Here is a 26666-nt window from a genome sequence, read left to right as displayed (position 1 = left end):
ATATTTTTCTTATGTTTGTAGATATTTTTTTATTTTTTGTAACTTAGTTCTTTTTTATTTTTTGTACTTTAGCAAGTTTATTTAATTGTATTTATTTGTAGGAATTGTATTTAATTAATTTATTGATAGTGTAGTGTTAGGTTAATTGTAGGTAATTGTGGGTAGTTTATTTAATTAATTTATTGATAGTATAGTGTTAGTTTTAATTGTATGTTAGGATTTCTTTTACAGGTAAATTTGTAATTATTTTAACTATTTTAGCTATTAAATAGTTCTTAACTATTTAATAGCTATTGTACCTGGTTAAAATAAATACAAAGTTACCTGTAAAATAAATATAAATCCTAGAATAGCTATAATATAAATATAATTTATATTGTAGCTATATTAGGATTTATTTTACAGGTAAGTATTTAGCTTTAAATAGGAATAATTTATTTAATAAGAGTTAATTTATTTTGTTAGATTAAAATTATATTTAACTTAGGGGGGTGTTAGTGTTAGGGTTAGACTTAGCTTTAGGGGTTAATACATTTATTAGAATAGCGGTGAGCTCCGGTCGGCAGATTTGGGGTTAATAATTGAAGTTAGGTGTCGGCGATGTTAGGGAGGGCAGATTAGGGGTTAATACTATTTATTATAGGGTTAGTGAGGTGGATTAGGGGTTAATAACTTTATTATAGTAGCGCTCAGGTCCGCTCGGCAGATTAGGGGTTAATAAGTGTAGGCAGGTGGAGGCGACGTTGTGGGGGGCAGATTAGGGGTTAATAAATATAATATAGGGGTCGGCGGTGTTAGGGGCAGCAGATTAGGGGTACATAGGGATAATGTAGCTGGCGGCGGCGTGCGGACGGCAGATTAGGGGTTAATAAGTGTAGGTAGCTGGCGGCGACGTTGTGGGGGGCAGATTAGGGGTTAATAAATATAATATAGGGGTCGGCGGTGTTAGGGGCAGCAGATTAGGGGTACATAAGGATAACGTAGGTGGCGGTCGGCAGATTAGGGGTTAAAAAAATGTAATCGAGTGGCGCGATGTGGGGGGACCTCGGTTTAGGGGTACATAGGTAGTTTATGGGTGTTAGTGTACTTTAGAGTACAGTAGTTAAGAGTTTTATAAACCGGCGTTAGCCCAGAAAGCTCTTAACTACTGACTTTTTTCCTGCGGCTGGAGTTTTGTCGTTAGATGTCTAACGCTCACTTCAGAAACGACTCTAAATACCGGAGTTAGGAAGATCCCATTGAAAAGATAGGATACGCAATTGACGTAAGGGGATCTGCGGTATGGAAAAGTCGCTGCTGAAAAGTGAGCGTTAGACCCTATTTTGAGTAACTCTAAATACCGGCGGTAGCCTAAAACCAGCGTTAGGAGCCTCTAACGCTGGTTTTCACGGCTACCGCCAAACTCCAAATCTAGGTCTATGTGATGACGTTTCAGGGTTTGGTCTGTATAGATATATACAGTATCTATTTAAAAATACAAATGCTCTATCAATTTTAGATATATATGGTGGCTAAAAAGGGTGCCACTTGTAATCTGGCCCAATATCTATTCCCCTGCAAAGTAACACATTAATCTCGCCATCCCCTGCACAGTAAAACATAAATATGTCCCTCCTCTGCACAGTAGAACATAAATATCTCCCTCCCCTGCACAGTGGCACATAAACTTACCCCTTCTCTGCCCAACAACACATAATAGCTTCCTCCAATGCACAGAAGCACATGTATATGTCCCTCCCCTGCACAGTGGCACATAAACGTACCCCTCCTCTGCCCAACAACACATAATAGCTTCCTCCAATGCACAGAAGCACATGAATATGTCCCTCCCCTGCACAGTGGCACATAAACTTACCCCTCCTCTGCCCAACAACACATAATAGCTTCCTCCAATGCACAGAAGCACATGAATATGTCCCTCCCCTGCACAGTGGCACATAAATATATCCCTCCTCTGCACAGTAACACAATGGGGTCAATTTATCAATGTGCGAGCGAACATGATAAGATGTAGCGTATCATGTCCATCGCACATAAATAAATGCTGACAGCATAAGCTCTCTGCATTTATCATTACACAAGAAGTTCTTGTGAACTGCTTGTTGCCATGCCGCTCCCCTGCAGATTCACCGCTAGCAGAGGGGTGTCAATCAACCTGATCGTATCTGATTGGGTTGATTGCTTAAGACCGCTGCTTCATAACTACTGTTTCCGTCGAGCCTGAAGGAAACAGGGGCATCAAGCTCCATTCAGAGCTTGATAATTCGGCCCCATAATATCTTCCTCCGCAGCCCAGCAACACATAATATCTTACTACTATGCACAGTAGCACATAAATATGTCCCTCTCATGCATAGTGGCACAGAAGTACATTCCTTCCTTCTACAGTAACACATAGATATATCCCTCCCCTGCACTGTAGCACATAAATATGTCCCTCCCCTGTACATTAGCGCAAACAAATTCTACCCCCCTGTACAGTAGCACATAGCTCCTTCTCCTGTACAGTGGCACATAAATATATTCCTCCCCTGCACACTAGAACATAAATATATCCCTCCCCTGCACACTAGAACATAAATATGTCCCTCCCCTGCACACTAGAACATAAATATGTCCCTCCCCTGCACACTAGAACATAAATATGTCCCTCCCCTGCACACTAGAACATAAATATGTCCCTCCCCTGCACACTAGAACATAAAAATGTCCCTCCCCTGCACACTAGAACATAAATATGTCCCTCCCCTGCACACTAGAACATAAATATATTCCTCCCCTGCACACCAGAACATAAATATATTCCTCCCCTGCACACCAAAACATAAATATGTCCTTCCCCTGTTCATTAGCACCTTATATCTTCCTCCCAATTTATAGTATCACTTACATATCTCCTAAATATCCATACATGCTTTAGTTAGTTAAGCATTCATAATGATTTTCTTTTGTGTCTTTTTTATTTTTAGAAGTATAAATTAGAATTCACTAAGCACAACAAGAAGAGTCAGTCTGATGGTGCATCTTCATACAGTCTTTCAGCTTCTCTTTACGTTACAAGTGACCATAAAACCAGATACCAGCGTAATATCTAGAAGTCTGAACTTCCTGTTATGGAGCAAAATCACAGCACAGGTAAACAGCATATCACAAATATCCTTGCTCAATTCTGCAAGTAATATTTTGTTGTATTTAATATTGAAAGCAGCTATTAGTGTCCTTACAATACCCCATACATGGTTTGACTGCGTGTGTCCAATTAGAAGTAATAAAGTATAATACAATTAATCTATAGCCCCCTTCTTTTCCTTTTTAGTGATAAAAATAAGCAATATCAAGTGTTTCTTTCCAAATAGTCTAAGCTTCTCAGATCTGCACTAGTGATTGGTTGCAAATGATTATACTAAAATATTGGGTAATTCAGAAAGTAGGTCACAGAAATCTGTTTAATATCTGAAGGAATATATGACTGTACAGTCTCTAGAGAATTAAAAAGATCTTATTGCACTCTATGTAAAAAGCAGCATAAGCTGATCTGGAGCCCTTGCACAGCAAGTTTGCACGTGTGAGCCTGCTTCCTGCAATGTAAGAAGTAGCATTCATTAGACCACGGCTTCTTACATTGTGGCTATTGGGTGACAGTCACACTCACTTGATATGGTCAGTATCTTTTAGATATGCGGCGGACATGATACGCTACATAGTATCATGTCCGCTCCCATGTTAATAAATATACCCCTATGCGTCAGGTTTTGACTGTCCCTAGTGGATGTTGGATGACAGTAACACTCACTTGATATGGTCAGCATCTTTTAGATGAAGTAGAACAGAATACATTATGGGGCCTATCTATCAAGCTCTGAATGGAGCTTGATGCCCCATGTTTCTGGCAAGTCTTCAGACTCGCCAGAAACAGTAGTTATGAAGCAGCGGTCACAAAGACCGCTGCTCCATAACCTGTCCGCCTGCTCTGAGCAGCCGGACAGAGATCGCCGGAATTCAACCCGATCGAGTACGATCGGGTTGATTGACAAGAGTCTGCAGGAGGCGGCATTGCACCAGCAGCTCTTGTGAGCTGCTGGTGCAATGCTGAATACGGAGAGTGTATTGCTCTCCATATTCAGCGAGGTCTGGCGGACCTGATACGCAGTGGCGGATCAGGTTCGCCAGACTTTGTTAAATATATGCCTATGTGTCAAGTTTTGACTGCCCCTAGTGGCTATTGGGTGACTGTCACACTCACTTGAAATGGTCAGTATCTCTCAGATGGAGTAGAATAGAATGTATTGTGTGTAAGGCTTTTGACTACCCCTAGTGGCTCCCGGGTGACCATCACTCTTACTTGAGATGGTCAGTATCTTTCAGATGGAGTAGAATAGAATGTATTGTGTGTAAGGCTTTTGACTACCCCTAGTGGCTCCCGGGTGACCATCACTCTTACTTGAGATGGTCAGTATCTTTCAGATGGAGTAGAATAGAATGTATTGTGTGTAAGGCTTTTGACTACCCCTAGTGGCTCCCGGGTGACCATCACTCTTACTTGAGATGGTCAGTATCTTTCAGATGGAGTAGAATAGAATGTATTGTGTGTAAGGCTTTTGACTGCCCCTAGTGGCTCCCAGGTGACCGTCACTCTTACTTGAGATGGTTAGTATCTTTCAAATGAAAATAAGCAGGAGAAACCATGGAAGAAGTAGCAGTTGAGCATATGGTTATGGATTTGGCATCACCATTGTCATCATATGACATATGTTTTTTTAATCTTATCTTATACCCTCTATTGACACCAATTAGAAATAGATATGTAGCAGGATTAGGCTTGTGAACATTGCAGCGTGCACTTCCAGTTCTTATAAATAAAAGAACAACATTTTGACAGTTAAATGACATAAATAGAGGCGACACAAATAAAGTAAGTTAATTAAAAGCTACAATCTCACAGTGTTTCCAGTGTTTTTAAAGTGATGTAAAAGTTATGTACATTCATTATAAAAACTTTTAACAATACTTAAAATAAATAAACAATTACTTCTCCTCTGCTCAGGAAATTCCAAATGTGGTTTTAATTTACAGCTGTCAAGGAGTTAGACACTTTAAGATGTTCTCGATCCTCATTAATTATTTTTTTTCCCGTCTACAGAATCCAGCAGTGGAGTTGGCTTTGTGTTCATTTGTCAGCAAATGGTAAGAATAAGGGCAAGACGATTAGCTAAGAAGGTTATACGTCTAGACACTTTGAGCTGAGCTAAACCTGAGAGATATCAGCCCAGAGAGTGTCTAACATGCTCATCAGAGGTTTCTTCTTTCTCTTTTTTTAACTAGGGGATAGATTCTCAACCACTATACCAGTATTTTGTAGATCTCTCAAGGGCAGATCTCACTGAAATCTCTAAGAAAATGGAAGATCCGGGAAGTCTTAGGGTCCATTGTCTCTAAAGTTCTGTGCTCAGATGAGATTATACACAATAATCCCCAGCACTGTGAAATCCCTCTCAAAATTTGAACAGAAAAAAAGGTTATTGCCATACAGGTCCCACAGAGGATTTTCCTTTTAGATCATGATACTCTTCAATGGAAGAAGATACCTGTAAGGTCTTGAAAGCCTATAGAATAATTCTAAAAGGTTAAGGGGCCAATTTAACATATGTTAAAGGGACAGTCAACAATAGAGTTTTTATTGTTTTAAAATATAGATTATCCCTTTATTACTAGTGATGTCGTGAACCTAAAAATTTGGGTTCGCGAACAGCGAACGTGAACTTCCCCAAAAGTTTGTGAACCGGCGAACCGGGCAAACCGCCATAGACTTCAATCGGAAGGCGAATTTTAAAACCCACAGGGACTCTTTCTGGCCACAATAGTGATGGAAAAGTTGTTTCAAGGGGACTAACACCTGGACTGTGGCATGCCGGAGGGGGATCCATGGCAAAACTCCCATGGAAAATTACATAGTTGATGCAGAGTCTGGTTTTAAGCCATAAAGGGCATAAATCACCTAACATTCCTAAATTGTTTGGAATAACGTGCTTTAAAACATCAGGTATGATGTTGTATCAATCAGATAGTGTAAGGGTTACACCCGCTTCACAGTGACAGACCAAACTCCCGCAGCGGGTACAACATCATCATCATCACACCGTATGTCCATGTGTGTAATGCTGCCTGACTGAGACATATCCCTGTTATCTACATCCTCTGGCAATAATGGTTGCACATCACTCATTTCTTCCAACTGATGTGTAAATAACTCCTCTGACAGATCAAGTGAAGCGGCTGTGGTGCTAGTGTTGGTGGTGGCGGCAGGCGGGCGAGTGGTAACTTGAGAGGTGCCCGAAGCTAAGCTGGAGGAGGATGGTGCGTCAAGGTTCCGAGCGGAAGCTGTAGAAGATTGGGTGTCCTGTGTTAGCCAGTCAACTATGTCCTCAGAAATGTTCGAGTTTGGGGTACGTGGCCTCTGAACACTGGGCATTATTCTAGGGCCAAAGGGAATCACAGCACCACAAACACGACGGCCCCTGCGGGGTGGCCTGCCTCTGCCTGTCATTTTTTTTTCGATTGGTGGTACTATGCGTGCAAGCTACTGTGACAAAAGATATGAGTAGCACTGTGCACTGGCAGAAGTTGGCAGAGTGGACGCTGTAGGCCTGACACACACGCTTGCAGACAACTAACTGCTATTCAATCTATTACAGTCAAAATTGTATTTTTTTTTTTAAATGTACACTACTGTTAAACCAGATATGAGTTGCACTGGGGTGACACTGTGCCCTGGCAGGCAGGCACTGAAACGCACACGTGTGAAGGAAACTGACTGCTATTATTTAACACAGTCAAAAAAGTGTTGTTTTTTTTAAATGTACACTACTGTTACACCAGATATGAGTTGCACTGGGGTGACACTGTGCCCTGGCAGGCAGGCACTGAAACGCACACGTGTGAAGGAAACTGACTGCTATTATTTAACACAGTCAAAAAAGTGTTGTTTTTTTTAAATGTACACTACTGTTACACCAGATATGAGTTGCACTGGGGTGACACTGTGCCCTGGCAGGCAGGCAGGCCCTGAAACGCACACGTGTGAAGGAAACTGACTGCTATTATTTAACACAGTCAAAAAAGTGGTTTTTTTTTTAAATGTACACTACTGTTACACCAGATATGAGTGGTGGCACTGGGCAAGTGGGCACAGTATACGCTGTGAGCCTGACACACACGCTGGCAGGCAGGCAACTGCAATTAGATTACACAGGGAAAAAAAAAAATGATGTTCTATCCCTAAAAAGGGCTTTTTGGGGTGCTATCCTTACAGCAGAGTTCAGATGAGTCCTTCAGGACTGTAGTGGACACTGAATATACTAGCCTAGCTATCTATTTCCCTATTAAATCAGCAGCAGCTACACTGTCCCTCCTCTCACTAACAATGCAGCTTCCAAATTAATCTAAAATGGATGCTGTCCAGGAGGTGGGAGGGTCTGGGAGGGAGTGTCTGCCGCTGATTGGCTGGAATGTGTCTGCTGACTGTGAGGTAAAGGGTCAAAGTTTACTCAATGATGAAGAATAGGGGCAGATCGAACATCGCATATGTTTGGCCGCTGCGGCGAACGCGAACATGCTATGTTCGCCGGGAACTATTCGCCGGCGAACTATTCGCGACATCACTATTTATTACCCATTCCCCAGTTTTGCATAACCAACACAGTTATATTAATATACTTTTTACCTCTGTGATAACCTTGTATCTAAGAACCTTCTTCCAGCTCCCTAACCACATGACTGTTTATTATCTATTGACTTGCATTTAGTATTGTCTTGTGCTAACTCTTAAATAACTCCCTGTGCATTAACACAGTGTTATCTATATGACCCACATGGACTTATCAGTCTCTTGTTGTGAAAAGGAATTTAAAAATCATTTGATAAGAGGCAGCCCTCAAGGGCTTAGAAATTAGCATATGAGCCTACCTAGGTTTTGTTTCAAATAAGAATACCAAGAGAACAAAGCAAATTTTATGAACAAAGTACATTGGAAAGTTGATTAAAATTACAAGTTCTAGCTGAATTATGAAAGTTTAATTTTGACTAGACTGTCCCTTTAAATATTAAATGAATGTGAATGTTCCTTTGCTACACGTAAAAAAATGTCACCTGTAACATTGTTTACTTACCTCTAGTGCTGTAGAGCCGCACTAATCCCGACCCTTCTTTATAGAGCCCTGTGAAGAAGGGAGGTTTAGTGCAGCGGAATTCAGAGCCAGCGCTATAGTACCTTCAGCTTTACTGCAGACCCTGTGCCCTGGCAGGCAGGCCCTGAAACGCAGTCATGCTAAGCCTCCTATTAGCGGCCATGCCCTAGGGCTCAATAAAGAAGGGTTAACATTAACGCCACTCTCCAGGAAGCTACAGGAAAGTATTTTAACCTCTAAGGAAATGAATACTGACAAATTTCAAAAGCGTTTCTTCGTTTTATATAACTTTTATATAAATTTCATGGCACATTCGTTCGGATATTCATTCTGTGAAAACAACACAAATATCTGTGTTTCATTAACAAATTTGCATTTATAACAAAACAATTGAATATATCTAGTTTTGTTGTATTTACACTTTAGAATTTGTATATTACTTCATTCTTTGTTACTAGATTTCTGTTTTGTAACATGCATTTAAATTCCATATACAGCAGTGTATTTAGAGTTGTGATTTCACAAATATCATTAATGCTAACATTAACAAATCTATAACAATCAACATTAAATTGTATATTGCACAATTTGCACTGCACTTGTATTGTATTTTACTGTTTCTATGTGAATTTAGCCTGACAGTTTCGTGGGAGGGGCAGGGGAGTTAATTGGCTGAAGATTCGTGTCTACTGGATGTATCTGAATTTTTTTACAACTCTCATTATGGGGTCAATAACATTTCTTTAGAAAAACTTATCAAATGATTTATTGACAGAAAAGCACCATTAACGTCTATGGGGTTTTTTTTTGTAGATAAATTATTTCTTGTTTTTCTAAAGCATTGTGATCGATCCTATAATCTCTAAACATAGCCACTGTAAAGGTTGTTGAAAGTGTATAATACACTTATTTAAATGGCAGAAAATAAAAGTAACTAAAATAGAGACTAATTTAAGTGAAACATTAGTGAAAAAATTGCAGTTTAATTTGTATTTGCTGCAAATTGAAAATTGATATCAGTGCCAAGTGCCTCTGTTAAACTCACTTGCCCCTGTGAAATTCTGTATCCCAGAAAGCCTCATTACTTTCTGGGACTTCCTGGTTCTTCTCTTTTCTTAGAAAATTCAGTGACTTCAGCACCTGTGAAGACTGCATTATAATTTCACTCGAAGCTGGAACGTTTTTGAGAATTGGGCCTCTATTAAGGTGCCTACAATAGAAAGTAAGAAATGTTTTTGAAATACCAATTAGTGCAGGACAATGCAGGGTTAATAATGGAGATAAACAATGGAGATAAAACATCTTTTCTTTGCAATTTCTTTGCAATTTAACTTGTGAGTGTATTGGGAATACTGGAACATCTTTAATACCATACACATAGTATATAATCCAATGAGAACTGCAGGATAAAATTCTTACAAAATCAGTGACAGCTGAGAGAGAACTTTACAAACCCCTGTGCACCCCAATAGCTAATATTGCTGGATCTTTATTTGTATTTTGTACAATATGCACAGAAACACAGAGTATGATCATAACTCGCACATATCACAACCCTAAATTCAATGATATATACAAAATGCAGATTCTACATCCACCGAAGCACTAACTAGATAGTGCAATGTTTAAATGTGATCAGACACCGATTTCATTGAGTGCATATTGTACCACATTTGTCTCCTTTATACCCCTCAGTGAGAAACATAAATATTTCCCTGTCTATAACCCTGGTAGTAGCCTCCCTTTACTGACAGATCAAGTGTTGTGCTGGTGTCTGAACTGTTATGCACATCATTTATTAGTGCCGCACCCTCACATTTAATAGGTGCAGCTGCACTGAACTTTCAGGGCGGTGCTATATACATATCAGGGGGTGAGGTAAAGGCAGGGCTAGAGATTGAAAGATAAAGTAAATGTAGGAATAGGAAGCATCAGATGAGGTCCCCACTGATTTGTAGAACTTTGCCCCCAAAATATATGGTCTGTTCCTGCTTTGTATAAATGGTGAACTGGTGGAAATTTACCCTACAGCTATTTTTAATCTTGGAGGTGCTACAAAATAAGAACTAAATGTACCACTTCTGTCCCCAGCTGGCGTGTCTCGTGATTGTGGGATTACTGCTTCTTTTCCCGTTTGCTGTCATTGGGCTCCTTATTGTCTATCCAGTAGTAACGGTATGTATGCACATTTTTTATTACTTAAAGCAGAGAACACAGGGATTCCATCAATATTTCATTACATTAAAGAATGGTTGAAAATATGTTGACTTTTAAAACAGATAATTTAATACACTAAAGACCAGATTACGAGTGGAGCGCAAAATTGTGCTTACGCAAGCACGATATTTGCGCTCCGCTCGTAATAACAGTGCACGCAAATGTGCACTGGTATTTTAAGTGGCCCGCAATGCAAACGCGACATCGTGTTCACTTTGCTATAAAGCTATGCGCTCAATAGAATAGGAGCCTCGGTCTCATGCCGTGAGACACGACACAGAACCTAGAGCTTCAAAGTGGTTAAGTTGCGCAGAGACGGCAGCAGATTTTAAATATATATGTATATAGGCATAAACATATATATTTACAGGGAACACACAGTTCCCATAGACCGCTATGTAAAGGCCGTTTTTTTTTTTTCAAACACCCCACACCCGCTCACTTTAACCCCAAAAAACTGCTTAGTGCAGTTGCACAAGCAGTTCACAAGAACTGCTTGTGCAATGATAAATGCCATATGCAGTCGGCATTTATCGATGGGCGGCAGACATGATACGCTACTTCTACTTCCGAATGGAGCTTGATGCCCCTGTTTCCGCTTGTGTAATGATAAATGCCATATGCAGTCGGCATTTATCGATGGGCGGCAGACATGATACGCTACTTCTACTTCCGAATGGAGCTTGATGCCCCTGTTTCCGCTTGTGTAATGATAAATGCCGACAGCCTATGCTGTCAGCATTTATCGATGTGCGGCAGACATGATACGCTACTTTGTATCATGTCCGTTCGCACATTAATAAATAGGCCCATAGACTTCAATAGAGCATGAAAAGTGGAAAAAAACACTTAACACCCAACAACTCTTGCAAACCCGATTAGTTTAACCAAGTGCGCTAGCCCTACATTAAATATTATTATTTCACATGGCAGAATATGTTCTATTTATTCATAAATACGTATTTCTATATTTATATGATGTTTTCCGGTTAAAATATATACCTTTATATATAGATTATTATATGTAGGTACATATATATATATATATATATATATATATATATATATAAATACTTAGAACATATTCCCCTATGTGAAGAACATTGGAATGTGAAATATTTACAGTAAATAAACAGTATAACACTTTATTAAATTTGAATATTGCATAAATATGTTTTACACTACCTGTCTGCAAAAAGGCTCCAATAGACATATAAATATATAAATACATATGTACACACACATATAAATATATAAATACATATGTACACACACATATAAATATATAAATACATATGTACACACACATATAAATATATAAATACATATGTACACACACATATAAATATATAAATACATATGTACACACACATATAAATATATAAATACATATGTACACACACATATAAATATATAAATACATATGTACACACACATATAAATATATAAATACATATGTACACACACATATAAATATATAAATACATATGTACACACACATATAAATATATAAATACATATGTACACACACATATAAATATATAAATACATATGCACACACACATATAAATATATAAATACATATGTACACACACATATAAATATATAAATACATATGCACACACACATATAAATATATAAATATATATGTACACACACATATAAATATATAAATACATATGTACACACACATATAAATATATAAATACATATGCACACACACATATAAATATATAAATACATATGTACACACACATATAAATATATAAATACATATGTACACACACATATATATATATATATATATATATATATATATATATATATATATATATATATATATATATATATATATATATATATATATATATATATATATATAGTGGATATAGAAAGTCTACACACCCCTGTTAAAATGTCAGGTTTCTGTGATGTAAAAAAATGAGACAAAGATAAATAATTTCAGAACTTTTTCCACCTTTAATGTGACCTATAAACTGTACAACTTGATTGAAAAACAAACTGAAACTTTTAGGTGGAGGGAAGTAAAAAAAATAAAAATAAAAATAATATGGCTGCATAAGTGTGCAATCCCGTTTGCAGCCCTTTTTTTTCTAACACAAGACCTTATATCTTTGAGCCTTTATAACTTTTGTGTGCAATATTTTTTTTTAATAATTTTTATCAGATAGTGTTATTATGCGTTTAACTGTACTTTTACATTTATTTTTTATGTGTTTTTTCTATATTTTTATATTATATACTTTTCTTTCATGTAATTGGCAAGAGTCCATGAGCTAGTGACGTATGGGATATACAATCCTACCAGGAGGGGCAAAGTTTCCCAAACCTCAAAATGCCTATAAACACACCCCTCACCACACCCACAATTCAGTTTTACAAACTTTGCCTCCTATGGAGGTGGTGAAGTAATTTTATGCTAAGATTTCTACGTTGACATGCGCTTCTCAGCATTTTGAAGCCCGATTCCTGTCAGAGGGACGTGAAGGGAGTATCACCTATTGAATGCAATGATTTTCCTAACGGGGGTCAATTTCTTAGGTTCTCTGTTATCGGTCGTAGAGATTCATCTCCTACCTCCCTTTTCAGATCGACGATATACTCTCATATACCATTACCTCTAATGATAAGTGTTTCAGTACTGATTTGGCTATCTGCTATATGTGGATGGGTGTCTTTGGGTAAGTATGTTTTTTATTACTACACCTCAGCTATGGTTTTGGCACTTTATGCATTTATATAAAGTTCTAAATATATGTATTGTACTTATATTTGCCATGAGTCAGGTTCATGTATTTCCTTTTGCAGATTGTCAGTTTCATATTTGGGGAAAGTTAATATTAAGAAATATTTTTTTCTTACCTGGGGTTTAGTCTTTTTTCCAATTGACTACTTTGTTTCAAATTGCGGGCTGACTTAGGCTCGCGGGTGTGCCAAATGCTACACTTTATTGCGTCATTCTTGGCATGAAATTTTTTTGGCGTGAAAGGCACGTCCGTTGACGCAAGTTCATCATTTCCGGCATCGTAATTGACGCCGAGGGTTCACACAGGGTTGCGTCGTTAGTGACGCGAGTGTGTCATTTACGGACATGGTTGGCGCCAAAACATTTTTAAGTTACATTGTGCGTCATACTTGGCGCCAAACTTTTTTCATTATTTATTTGCCCCATTGCTGTTTGCCTCTTGCCTTTTTCTATGTCAGAGGGCTATGCTATTTGCATTTTTTCCCATTCCTGAAACTATCATATAAGGAAATTGATAATTTTGCTTTATATGTTGTTTTTTATTTTACATTCTGCAAGATGTCTCAATCTGATTCTGCCTCAGAAGTATCTGTTGGAACTTTGCTGCCTGACATTGGTTCTACCAAAGCTAAGTGCGTTTGTTGTAAAATTGTGGAGATTGTGGGGCATATGTATCAAGCTCCGTATGAAGCTTGATGCCCCGTGTTTCTGGCGAGCCTGCAGGCTCGCCAGAAACAGCAGTTATGAAGCAGTGGTCACAAAGACCGCTGCTCCATGACCTGTCCGCCTGCTCTGATTGACACCCCCCTGCTGGCGGCCTATTGGCCGCGAGTCTGCAGGGGGGCTGCGGTGCTCCAGCAGCTCTTGTTAGCTGCTGGTGCAATGCTGAATACGGCAAGCGTATTGCTCGCTGTATTCAGCGAAGTCTGGCGGACCTTATCATGATCCGCCAGACTTTGATAACTAGAGACCTATATCTCCTAATGTCATTTGTATTAGTTGTCATGATAAACTTTTACATGCAGATAGTGTGTCCATCAGTAATAGTACATTGCCGGTTGCAGCTCCTTCAACTTCTAATGTACATGATATACCTATGAATTTTAAAGAATTTATTACTGATTCTATTCAGAAGGCTTTGTCTGCATTTCCACCTTCTAATAAGCGTAAGAGGTCTTTTAAAACTTCTCATAAGTTGATGAAATTTCAAATGACCGACAACATAATGAATTATCCACCTCTGATGAGGATCTATCTGATTCAGAAGATCCTTCCTCAGATATTGACGCTGACAAATCTACTTATTTATTTAAAATGGAGTATATGCGTTCTTTGTTAAAAGAAGTGTTAATTACTTGAGGAAGCTAGTCCTCTTGATATTAAAACCAGTAAACGTTATTGAGGAAGCTAGTCCTCTTGATATTAAAACCAGTAAACGTTTAAATTCTGTTTTTAAACCTCCTGTGGTTACTGAGGTTTTTCCTATTCCTGATGCTATTTCTGATATGATTTCTAAGGAATGGAATAAGCCGAGTACTCCTTTTAATCCTTCTGCAAGGTTTAAAAAATTGTATCCTTTACCAGCAATTTCAATAGAGTTTTGGGAAAAGATCCCCAAAGTTGATGGGGTTATTTCTACTCTTGCTAAACGAACCACTATTCCTATAGAAGATAGTACTTCCTTTAAAGATCCTTTAGATAGGAAGCTTGAATCTTATCTAAGGAAAGCCTATTTATATTCAGGTAATCTTCTCAGGCCTGCAATTTCTTTGGCTGATGTTGCAGCTGCTTCAACCTTTTGGTTGGAGAACTTAGCGCAGCAAGAATTGGATTCTGACTTATATAGCATTGTTCGTTTACTACAACATGCTAATCATTTTATTTGTGATGCAATTTTTGATATTATCAAAATTGATGTTAGATCCATGTCTTTAGCTATTTTAGCTAGAAGAGCTTTGCGGCTTAAATCTTGGAATGCTGATATGACATCTAAGTCTAGATTACTATCTCTTTCCTTCCAAGGTAATAATTTATTTGGTTCTCAGTTGGATTCTATAATTTCAACTGTTACTGGGGGAAGGGAGTTTTTTTGCCTCAGGATAAAAAACCTAAGGGTAAATCTAAGGCTTCTAATCGTTTTCGTTCCTTTCATCAAAATAAGGAACAAAAACCTAATCCTTCACCCAAGAAAACTGGTTCCAATTGGAAGCCTTCCTCAAATTGGAATAAATCCAAGCCTTTTAAGAAACCAAAGTCAGCCCCTAAGTCCGCATGAAGGTGCGGCCCTCATTCCAGCTCAGCTGGTAGGGGGCAGATTAAGGTTTTTCAAGGATGTTTGGGCAAATTCTGTCCAAAATCAATGGATTCAGAGCATTGTCTCTCAGGGGTACCGAATAGGATTCAGAGTAAGACCTCCTGTGAGAAGATTTTTTCTCTCATGCATCCCAGTAAATCCAGTAAAAGCTCAGGCTTTCCTGAAGTGTGTTTCAGACCTGGAGGTTTCAGGGGTAATTATGCCGGTTCCTTTTCAGGAACAAGGTCTGGGGTTTTATTCAAATCTATTCATTGTCCCAAAGAAAGAAAATTCATTCAGGCCAGTTCTGGATCTGAACATTTTGAATCGTTATGTAAGAGTACCAACTTTCAAGATGGTGACTATAAGGACTATTCTGCATTTTGTTCAGCAAGGACATTATATGTCTACAATAGACTTGCAGGATGCTTACCTTCATATTCCGATTCATCCAGAACATTATCAGTTCCTGAGATTCTCTTTTCTAGACAAGCATTACCAATTTGTTGCTCTTCCATTTGGCCTAGCAACAGCTCCAAGAATCTTTTCAAAGGTTCTGGGTGCCCTACTCTCTGTAATCAGAGAATAGGGTATTGCGGTGTTTCCCTTCAGTGGCTATGTGCATGGAAGTTTTAGGCCTCATGACTGCAGCATCGGACACGATTCCTTTTGCTCGTTTCACATGAGACCTCTCCAGCTTTGTATGCTGAATCAATGGTGCCGGGATCATTCAAAGATATCACAATTAATATCCTTAAATCCCAATGTTCTACTCTCGCTGACGTGGTGGTTAAATCACCAGTGTCTAGTTCAAGGGGGCTCTTTTGTTCGACTAACCTGGACTGTGATCACAACAGATGTGAGTCTTTCAGGTTGGGGAGCTATCTGGGGATCTCTGGCAGTACAAGGGGTTTGGAAATCTCAAGAGGCGAGATTACCAATCAATATTTTAGAACTCTGTGTAATTCTCAGAGCTCTTCAGTTTTGGCCTCTGTTGAAGAGAGAACCGTTCATTTGTTTTCAGACAGACAATATTACAACGGTGGCATATGTCAATCATCAGGGTGGGACTCACAGTCCCCAAGCTATTAAAGAAGTATCTCAGATACTTGTTTGGGTGGAATCCAGCTCCTGTCTAATTTCTGCGGTTCATATCCCAGGTGTAGATAATTGGAAGGCGGATTATCTCAGTCATCAGACTTTACATCCAGGGGAGTGGTCTCTCCATCCGGATGTGTTTTCTCAGATTGGTCAGATGTGGGGTCTTCCAGAAAAAGATCTGATGGCTTCTCATCTAAACAAGAAACTTCCCAGATACCTGTCCAGGTCCAGGGATTCTCAGGCGGAAGCAGTGGATGCGCTGACACTTCCTTGGTGTTATCAACCTGCTTATATATTCCCGCCTCTAGTTCTTCTTCCAAGAGTGATCTCCAAAGTCATCATGGAACAATAATTTGTGTTGCTGGTGGCTCCAGCATGGCCCCACAGGTTTTGGTATGTGGATCATGTTCGGATGTCTAGTTGCCAACCTTGGCCACTTCCGTTACGGCCGGACCTACTGTCTCAAGGTCTCTTTTTCCATCAGGATCTCAAATCATTAAATTTGAAGGTATGGAAATTGAACGCTTAGTGCTAAGTCATATAGGTTTCTCTGACTCAGTAATTAATACTATGTTACAAGCTCATAAATCTGTCTCTAGGAAGATTTATTATCGAGTTTGGAAGACTTACATTTCATGGTGTTCTTCTCATAAATTCTCTTGGCATGCTTTTAGAATTCCTAGAATTTTACAGTTTCTTTGGGATGATTTGGATAAAGGTTTGTCTGCAAGTACTTTGAAGGGACAAATCTCTGCTCTTTCTGTTTTATTTCACAGAAAGATTGCTATTCTTCCTGATATTCACTGTTTTGTACAGACTTTAGTTTGTATTAAGCCTGTCATTAAATCAATTTCTCCTCCTTGGAGTCTTAATTTGGTTTTGAGGGAGTTACAGGCTCCTCCATTTAAACCTATGCACTCTTTGGACATTAAACTACTTTCTTGGAAAGTGTTTTTCCTTTTGGCCATATCTTCTGCTAGAAGAGTTTCTGAGCTTTCTGCTCTTTCTTGTGAATCTCCTTTTCTGATTTTTCATCAGGATAAGGCAGTTTTGCGGACTTCATTTAAGTTCTTACCTAAGGTTGTGAATTCTAACAACATTAGTAGAGAAATTGTTGTCCCTTCCTTGTGTCCTAATCCTAAAAATTCTTTGGAAAAATCCTTACATTCTTTGGATCTGGTGAGAGCTTTGAAATATTATGTTGAAGCTACTAAAGATTTCAGAAAGTCTTCTAGTCTATTTGTTATATTCTCTGGTTCTAGGAAAGGTCAGAAGGCTTCTGCTATTTCCTTGGCTTCTTGGTTAAAGCTTTTGATTCATCAAGCTTATTTAGAGTCGGGGCAGGCCCCGCCTTAGAGAATTACAGCTCATTCTACTAGATCAGTCTCCACTTCGTGGGCTTTTAAGAATGAAGCTTCAGTTGATCAGATTTGAAAAGCGTCAACTTGGTCCTCTTTGCATACATTTACTAAATTCTACCGTTTTGATGTATTTGCTTCTTCAGAAGCAGTTTTTGGTAGAAAAGTTCTTCAGGCAGCTGTTTCAGTTTGATTCTTCTGCTGATGTTTTAAGTTTTTATTTTCTTCATGAGAATAACTTATATTTTGGGTTGTGGATTTATTTTTCAGCATATGGCTGTAGTTTATTTTTATCCCTCCCTCTCTAGTGACTCTTGCGTGGAGTTCCACATCTTGGGTATTTGATATCCCATACGTCACTAGCTCATGGACTCTTGCCAATTACATGAAAGAAAACATAATTTATGTAAGAACTTACCTGATAAATTAATTTTTTTCATGTTGGCAAGAGTCCATGAGGATAAGTGGTAGTAAGCAGCACCGGAGACTTGTATGCACTTAAAAGAAATTCACTTTATTGAGGCAATTGGATCCTTTAACAAAGCGGTAGATGTGTGACAAACTGTGCCATAGAGTTGCACCCCATGAGGCCCACCCTTTTCTTATGGTGGTTATGATTTTTTTGTATAAAGCATAATTATTTCCAGATTCCTTTGTTGATGCTTTTTACTCCTTTCTTTATCACCCCACTACTTGGCTATTCGTTAAACTGAATTGTGGGTGTGGTGAGGGGTGTATTTATAGGCATTTTGAGGTTTGGGAAACTTTTCCCCTCCTGGTAGGATTGTATATCCCATACGTCACTAGCTCATGGACTCTTGCCAATATGAAAGAAATTAATTTATCAGGTAAGTTCTTACATAAATTATGTTTTTTTTGTCTTGCGTAACAGTTAACCAGAGATCTGACGTTGCGCTAACCCGACGAGCATAAATTGCGATTGTGTTCATGCATTCACATTTACTTTAAACTCTTAATAGTGCACTACTTCCGATGCGTGCAAAGAGCCACAGTAATTCCGATATTTCTTGCAAGTAACAGCCTGCCACTCTAGCCTCTAGAGAGCTGTTGTAGAGATGTATTGCATCTGTGAAGACTTCATTATTGTCATACAAGCCACTGATTGCTCTCTGGCTTTCAGTATAATTTGTAAACTGATGGCACCCAGCTGTAATACTCTGCATCAGACCGATCTCCATCTTTGCACACTCATATCACTCACTGTCTTTTTTGATCATCCTGGACGTCCTGTCACTACCTAATGCTAAATGTTTTTAAAACTGAGCTCTAATTCCCCTCTTCTTCAAAAATCCAAACCCCCAACTTTCTATAACTGCTGATAACATTTTTACCCCACACCCTCATGCCCGATGCCTTGGGGTCACATGACTCAGATCTTTCATTTATTCATGGGATTTATCGTGAAGATAAATCTGTGTAGACAGTTGTTTGGAAATACAAACTGGCCAATATATAAGGATATTTTGTTAGGAAAATGGCCCAGTAGTAAAGATGAAAATGGATAAGATTATTTTGTAACTATGCAGACAAATACTTATATTTTGTCATATTTGTAAAAATCGTGTTTCTTAGACACATTGGGCTCCATGTACAAAGCAGAATAAGCGAGTTGGTCATTAGATCGCTGCTTCTTACACTCTTCGCCATCTCTGAGGTGGCAAAGAGAAATCACTGAGAGCTCACTCGCTCTGGGTGATTGACTGTCCCTCCTCTCGCTCAATTGGTCATGGGAGTGAAGGGATGGGCGTTACACACTCATCTGAGTGTGTAATGATGCATACGGGCCAGCGGACGAACAGAGCTGCTGCCCTTTGGCTGACATAGAAACATAGAAAGGTTTACAGTAGAATAAAAAAAAACAGAGAGCTCATTGGGGCATATTTATCAAGCTTAAGGCTCGCCATAAACAGAAGTTATGAAGCAGCGGTCTAAAGACCCCTGCTTCATAACTTGCCCATCTGCTCTGAGGCGGCAGACAGAAATCAACTTAATCGAATACGATTGGGTTGATTGCCACCCCCTGCTGGTGGTCGATTGGCCGCAAATCTGCAGGGGGTGGCATTGCACCAGCAGTTCACAAGAACTGCTGATGCAATGATAAATGCCGACAGCATATGCTGTTGGCATTTATCGATGTGCCGCAATGTGCAGCAGATATGATACGCTAATTTGTATAATGTGTGCTCGCACATTGGTAAACAGGCCCCATTGAATCTGTCCATACATCCTTGTGAAGTAAAGCTCAATGAATTGTATTAACCCTATGTATACCCCAGGCATTCGTGTATACCATCACTGTATTTGTTCTTACCACCTCTACTAAAGTGTGTTCTGTGAATAGACCACACTTTACAAAAAAATTGAGGGTCACAATGCCAAACCTTTCCGATCATTTTGAATGGGTTCTTGCACCATTTGATTTCTAGAAGTGGGCAAACAATTGGATATTGTTTATTGTCATTTGATATAATGTAATGTCATTTGATATAATGTAATGTCATTTGATATAATGTAATGTCATTTGATACTGTTTATTGTCATTTGATATAATGTAATGTCATCTGATATAATGCAATGTCATTTGATACTGTGTATTGTCATTTGATACTGTTTATTGTCATTTGATATAATGTAATGTCATCTGATATAATGCAATGTCATTTGATACTGTGTATTGTCATTTGATACTGTTTATTGTCATTTGATATAATGTAATGTCATTTGATATAATGTAATGTAATTTGATATAATGTAATGTCATTTGATACTGTTTATTGTCATTTGATATAATGCAATGTCATTTGATACTGTGTATTGTCATTTGATACTGTTTATTGTCATTTGATATAATGTAATGTCATTTGATATAATGTAATGTCATTTGATACTGTTTATTGTCATTTGATATAATGTAATGTCATTTGATATAATGTAATGTCATTTGATATAATGTAATGTCATTTGATACTGTGTATTGCCACACGACACTGTGTACTAAGCATGTGTTTTCTATTCTCCTTATGTATCCTGTAGTTCTGCACTGCTACTGTCTTTAGGACTCAGCTGGTTGTTGGAATTTTCTCTCGTTCATCAGCAGAAGAATATTCTTGGTTCACAAATCAGCTGAGATCGCAAACTTTTCAAAGTTTTGTAAAGGAAATAAGACCTTTCTACATATCCAACAATAAGAAGCCTGAGTTCAGGAATGAAGTTCAGCAATGCAATTTTGCTATCCTCTATCATACTAAAAATCGAGGGAGGATTAACATAACAAATGTAACAGACTCATTGTATGACCATGAGCTGAACTATATGTTTGGTATACTAGGTAAGTAACATTGGTACATTTTGCTAGCACTCTTAAGAGTCAATAACTTAATAAAATATATAAATAATATGACTAGGTATTGATTTACAGTAAATATTTGTGCCTGAACACTATTACATGTTATGCAAATAAAAAATTATATTTAATAAAAAAAAAAACTGGTATGAAAAAACATTGATCCTTTGCTACTCCCTAAGAGTCCAGGTCACTTATTAAATAGATATGACATATAAATCTGTATTTTTTACTGTCTGTTATATCAACATAGAAATCATAATTAAAGAATGATTAAGCACTAAAGAGCGGAAACACAGACAAAGCTAGAGACAATACTACGCCCCACAACCTTCTATCCACAGCAAGAACAACCAAATAGATCAGGGGTCAGTAAACCTTGGGCCCCCAGATGTTTTGGAACTACATTTCCCATGAGGCTGAGACACTTTTTACAGGCTGTCTGAGCATCATGGGAAATGTAGTTCCAAAACATCTGGAGGCCCAAGCTTTCTGACCCCTGAAATAGATGATTTTGTTCATATATTTTTTCTGGGATAAAACAATATCAACCAGGCAAACTGAATGTTCCCAATAACACTAAATAGAAAGAAAGAAATATAAAAAACAAAGCTTTTTTTTGTTCTGTCACTTGTAGGTAGACCGAATGTAATTGTCTTGATTGATGACCTGGATCAGTGCAGCACCGATGAAAAATTGCGCATCCTAAATGAACAACCTGACATTCAGACATTTGCCCATGAACTCTTCCTTTTCAGCACAGGGGAGAAGAAGGTGATAACCGGAGTCAGTGAAAAAATGATGGAGATCAGAGATGTCATGTTGGGTACGTCTCTTGTATATATTATATCTGAGTAATGGTAGAATGTCTTACTGGGCCATGGGATCAGACACTTAGAGATGTATATTGTTATTCATTTGTCTTCCCTGAATTACTTTTATCTCATGTTACTGAGACCGGTCTATCTTGATTCATTCACCATATATTATATTTATTCTATTATTATTACATTTCTCATGACCAAACATAACTATAGTTTATACATCATCTTGTTTTTAATAAATATACCAACTAACTTTATTGTTCCCAAAATATTAAAATACATATTAATAATAAACATTGCTTTGAGATGAAGGTTCCCTTATTTTAACAATGTATATCTGCTTTACATTATACTTTATGGTTCATGGGACCTCACATGTAGCTAAAAGCTGGTTCTTGGGGGCCTATCTATCAAGCTCTGTGTTAGGGCCCGTGTTAGTTATGGAGCAGCGGTCTAAAGAACACTGCTCCACAACCCTGTCCACCTGCTCTGATGAGGCGGACAGAAAATGCCGCAATTCAACCCGATCGAGTACGATCGGGTGGATTTACACCCCCCTGCTGGCAGCCTATTGCCCGCGAGTCTGCAGGGGGCGGCGTTGCACCAGCAGCTCACAAGAGCTGCTGGTGCAATGCTGAATATGGAGAGCGTATTACTCTCCGCATTCAGCGATGTCTGTCGAACCTGATCAGCACTGTCGGATCAGATCCGACAGAGACATATGATAAATAGGCCTCTATTTATCAAACCATTTACCTCCCTACAACTGCAGGTTCTAACAAAAAAACTGCAGTCAGTATTTATCAAGCAGCGGTCATCAAGCTGCTTCCCTAATCTCTTCTCCACCTCTAGAGAGTGGTGTTGCACAAGAGCATAAAATAGCTCTCTTGTGCAATGCTGAATTCAGGCAACGGATTGCTGCCCACCATAGGCCAGCAGGCAGACAGCGGCGAATATGTATACTTCTGTCCACCCTACAAACAAATCCCAATACAATAAGACAGCGCCACACTACTCAGTATGTGTATCAGCCCTTACTGAGGTTCTGTCAGATGATGTATGTTGACATTATAGACAAACACATAAAAAGATAAGGTACCAAAATAATGAGAACGTCCAAGTCAATGGTATTTGTGGGAATAGTCCGGTTCCAAATCAAAATAGAGGGGTTGCAGCTCCTTCCTTGCCAACAGGTGTCTGTTCCCAGGCTTTAGAAAAAAAAAGAGTATGTCGAGGTGTATTTCTCTGGAAGAGAAAGGAGAAAGAGCGCATCCACAATCTAAGTGCAGTAAGTAAGTTCACACTTTATTGAAAGATAAAACATGTATAGATTTACACTCACAAAAATGTCCTCAAACATATGAGGTATGTCTGTTCCTTAAAAGATATGCACAAGGTATTACTCCAGCACCGGTGATCCTCCTTGTTGTCCCTCTCCGTGTCAGCCAATATTGTGATATGAACGGATTTCCCTGGGGACTAAGCTAGGTAAAAATGCTGTGAGTAATATAGTGTATAGAGGAGATCGTGTGAGTGTGCGTTAGGAAAACAAACTATATTAGCCGGCTAATAGTTTGTTCCAAGCATCAGTAACAATCCCTTCTCCTCACACGTCAGATTATGGGCGTGGCCTTACGCGTTTCGCGGGCTCCTCCCGCTTCGTCAGAGGCTATGCCCATACTGACCATAATCTGCCCTTATGTTTGGTTGTGAACAACACGCCTCCAGATTTTAATTTGATATGATCTGGGGGCGTATAGTTGGGGTGTTTCCCGGGAAGTAGCAGTGGAGACGTGACACATAGTCTTTATCCGTTTACATACTCCACGCTGTCCCGTAGGTTGCACAGTAGCTATTTATATCGTACCTATTGTGACTTTTCGTCTTAAAAGAATCATTATACGTTCATCTTATATAATATAAAAACAAGACAATTCGAAATAATACGTTAAAACCTAGCATACAATTTGATATGCATAAAAACACTGTTGATAGAAAATATAGAGATAATACAAAACTAGTAAAAAGCACATATTATAGTTTCCATTAACTCACAATTAATATATAAATAGATGAAACAAAATTATATGTATATACAGTACAATCATTTCATTCTCAAAAAACAGTTTAAACTATATACAAATAAATAGATAGGGTTACCATGGATGTATGCTCATTGTACACTTCAATACCGCATGCACTAGGTATCACAGCTGTTAAATATTTCTGTGGAAAATGCGGCTACATTAATGAAACCCAGATGGAATTTTTGGAAAAAGCAATTGATTTTGTACTAAAGAAAAACTATTTTCTATTTGAGGGCAAGTATTTCCTCCAAACCAGGGGGACGGCCATGGGGACGAAATTTGCCCCGGACTTTGCCAACCTCTACATGGGCTGGTGGGAGGATCTATTTATCTTTAATTCAGAAAACCCATACAAAGAACACATTATGCATTGGTACCGATATATAGACGACATATTGATTGTCTGGCAAGGCACTACAGAGACATTAATAGAATTTGCTGAATATGCAAATAGAAATACACTCAACTTAAGCTTCACCATGGAGTCCAGTCAAACAAGGGTGACGTTCCTGGACTTGGAAATAATACAGGAACATGGTGATGTCTACACTAAGCTGTATAGGAAACCCACAGACACCAATGGATACCTGCATGCTGAGAGTGGGCACCACAGTAAGTGGAAGAGAAACATTCCACTGGGCCAATATCAAAGAGCTAAACGAAATTGTGCCAAAGATAACGATTTTCAGAAAGAATCAGAAATAATTACAAATAGGTTCCTAGCAAAAGGGTATCCACGGGGACTACTTGATGGCACAAAAGGAAAAGTGGATAAAATGGATAGGAAAACACTGATAACTAAAGGAACAGTGGAAAGTGTAGACAAGAAAATACCAGATAAACGAAAGATCCAATTAGTCACCAGGTATAATAGGGCAGCAAAAAACATTGAGGGAGCGGTGAAAAAGCATTGGCATATTCTTATGCAAGATCCTATTCTGAAAGAGATGCTAAACGAGAAGGGACAGGTTATCTTTAAAAGAAATATTAATGTACAAAACAAAATAAGTCCTAGTATGCTTAGACCAAATATAAAAGGTAAAAATTGGCTAGAGAAACAAGCCCAGGGCTCGTTCAAATGTGGAAGAAAAGGATGCACCTGCTGTAGCCATATGGATCCGAGTAATCATTTTTTTGGGGCAACAAACAACAACAGGCAGTATGAAATAAAAGATCTAATTACCTGTAGAACAAATTATGTGGTATACCTCCTTAGGTGTTCGTGTGACAGGGTCTATATAGGGCGTACAAAACGCTGTATGAAAACTAGATTCAGTGAGCACCTTAGAAACATAGAGGCAGGTAAAGATAATCATGGCGTATTAGCACACTTCTTAGAAGTACATAATCAGGATGATACTAGTCTCACCATCATTGGGATTGAACATATAAAAAGAGACATAAGAGGTGGAAATCGTCTGCTACGACTCAGACAACGGGAGACCTTCTGGATCCATAAATTGCAGACCTTGGGTCCAGGGGGTCTCAACCGTGATATCGATCTAGCAGCATTTTTAGACACATAAATATACACAGAGGGAGTTTTTTATATACACACCTACTACCCACCACAGTCCATTGGGAGTACATCAATAGCTAACATATGGGCATCATATTATAAAATTGGATGACTTTGTGGACATCTATCCCCATAAATTTTTATGAATCTATTAGCTTGTGGATTTTTATAAATACATGATTTTTATAACAACATGCATTTTTTATATTCTTGTAACTATACCCCTATCTATTTATTTGTATATAGTTTAAACTGTTTTTTGAGAATGAAATGATTGTACTGTATATACATATAATTTTGTTTCATCTATTTATATATTAATTGTGAGTTAATGGAAACTATAATATGTGCTTTTTACTAGTTTTGTATTATCTCTATATTTTCTATCAACAGTGTTTTTATGCATATCAAATTGTATGCTAGGTTTTAACGTATTATTTCGAATTGTCTTGTTTTTATATTATATAAGATGAACGTATAATGATTCTTTTAAGACGAAAAGTCACAATAGGTACGATATAAATAGCTACTGTGCAACCTACGGGACAGCGTGGAGTATGTAAACGGATAAAGACTATGTGTCACGTCTCCACTGCTACTTCCCGGGAAACACCCCAACTATACGCCCCCAGATCATATCAAATTAAAATCTGGAGGCGTGTTGTTCACAACCAAACATAAGGGCAGATTATGGTCAGTATGGGCATAGCCTCTGACGAAGCGGGAGGAGCCCGCGAAACGCGTAAGGCCACGCCCATAATCTGACGTGTGAGGAGAAGGGATTGTGACTGATGCTTGGAACAAACTATTAGCCGGCTAATATAGTTTGTTTTCCTAACGCACACTCACACGATCTCCTCTATACACTATATTACTCACAGCATTTTTACCTAGCTTAGTCCCCAGGGAAATCCGTTCATATCACAATATTGGCTGACACGGAGAGGGACAAC

At 38.4% G+C, this 26666-nt stretch overlaps 1 protein-coding gene across 2 annotated transcripts in view; it reads left to right on the top strand.

The window, feature by feature from the left end:
* Positions 1-26666, top strand: part of LOC128642350 (uncharacterized) — a 129267-nt gene that overhangs the window by 25056 nt on the left and 77545 nt on the right. For both annotated transcript variants that reach the window (XM_053695095.1, XM_053695094.1), the window contains exons 2-6: positions 2970-3135; positions 5141-5184; positions 10275-10358; positions 20974-21268; positions 21921-22109. In XM_053695095.1, the coding sequence (XP_053551070.1) occupies positions 3114-3135; positions 5141-5184; positions 10275-10358; positions 20974-21268; positions 21921-22109 (634 nt within the window). In that variant the 5' untranslated portion in view covers positions 2970-3113. The remainder of the gene's footprint in view (positions 1-2969; positions 3136-5140; positions 5185-10274; positions 10359-20973; positions 21269-21920; positions 22110-26666) is intronic.

The sequence above is a fragment of the Bombina bombina genome, chromosome 11, assembly GCF_027579735.1.
Source record: "Bombina bombina isolate aBomBom1 chromosome 11, aBomBom1.pri, whole genome shotgun sequence".
Lineage (NCBI taxonomy): Eukaryota > Metazoa > Chordata > Amphibia > Anura > Bombinatoridae > Bombina > Bombina bombina.
This window is presented reverse-complemented; position numbering and strand designations above follow the sequence as displayed.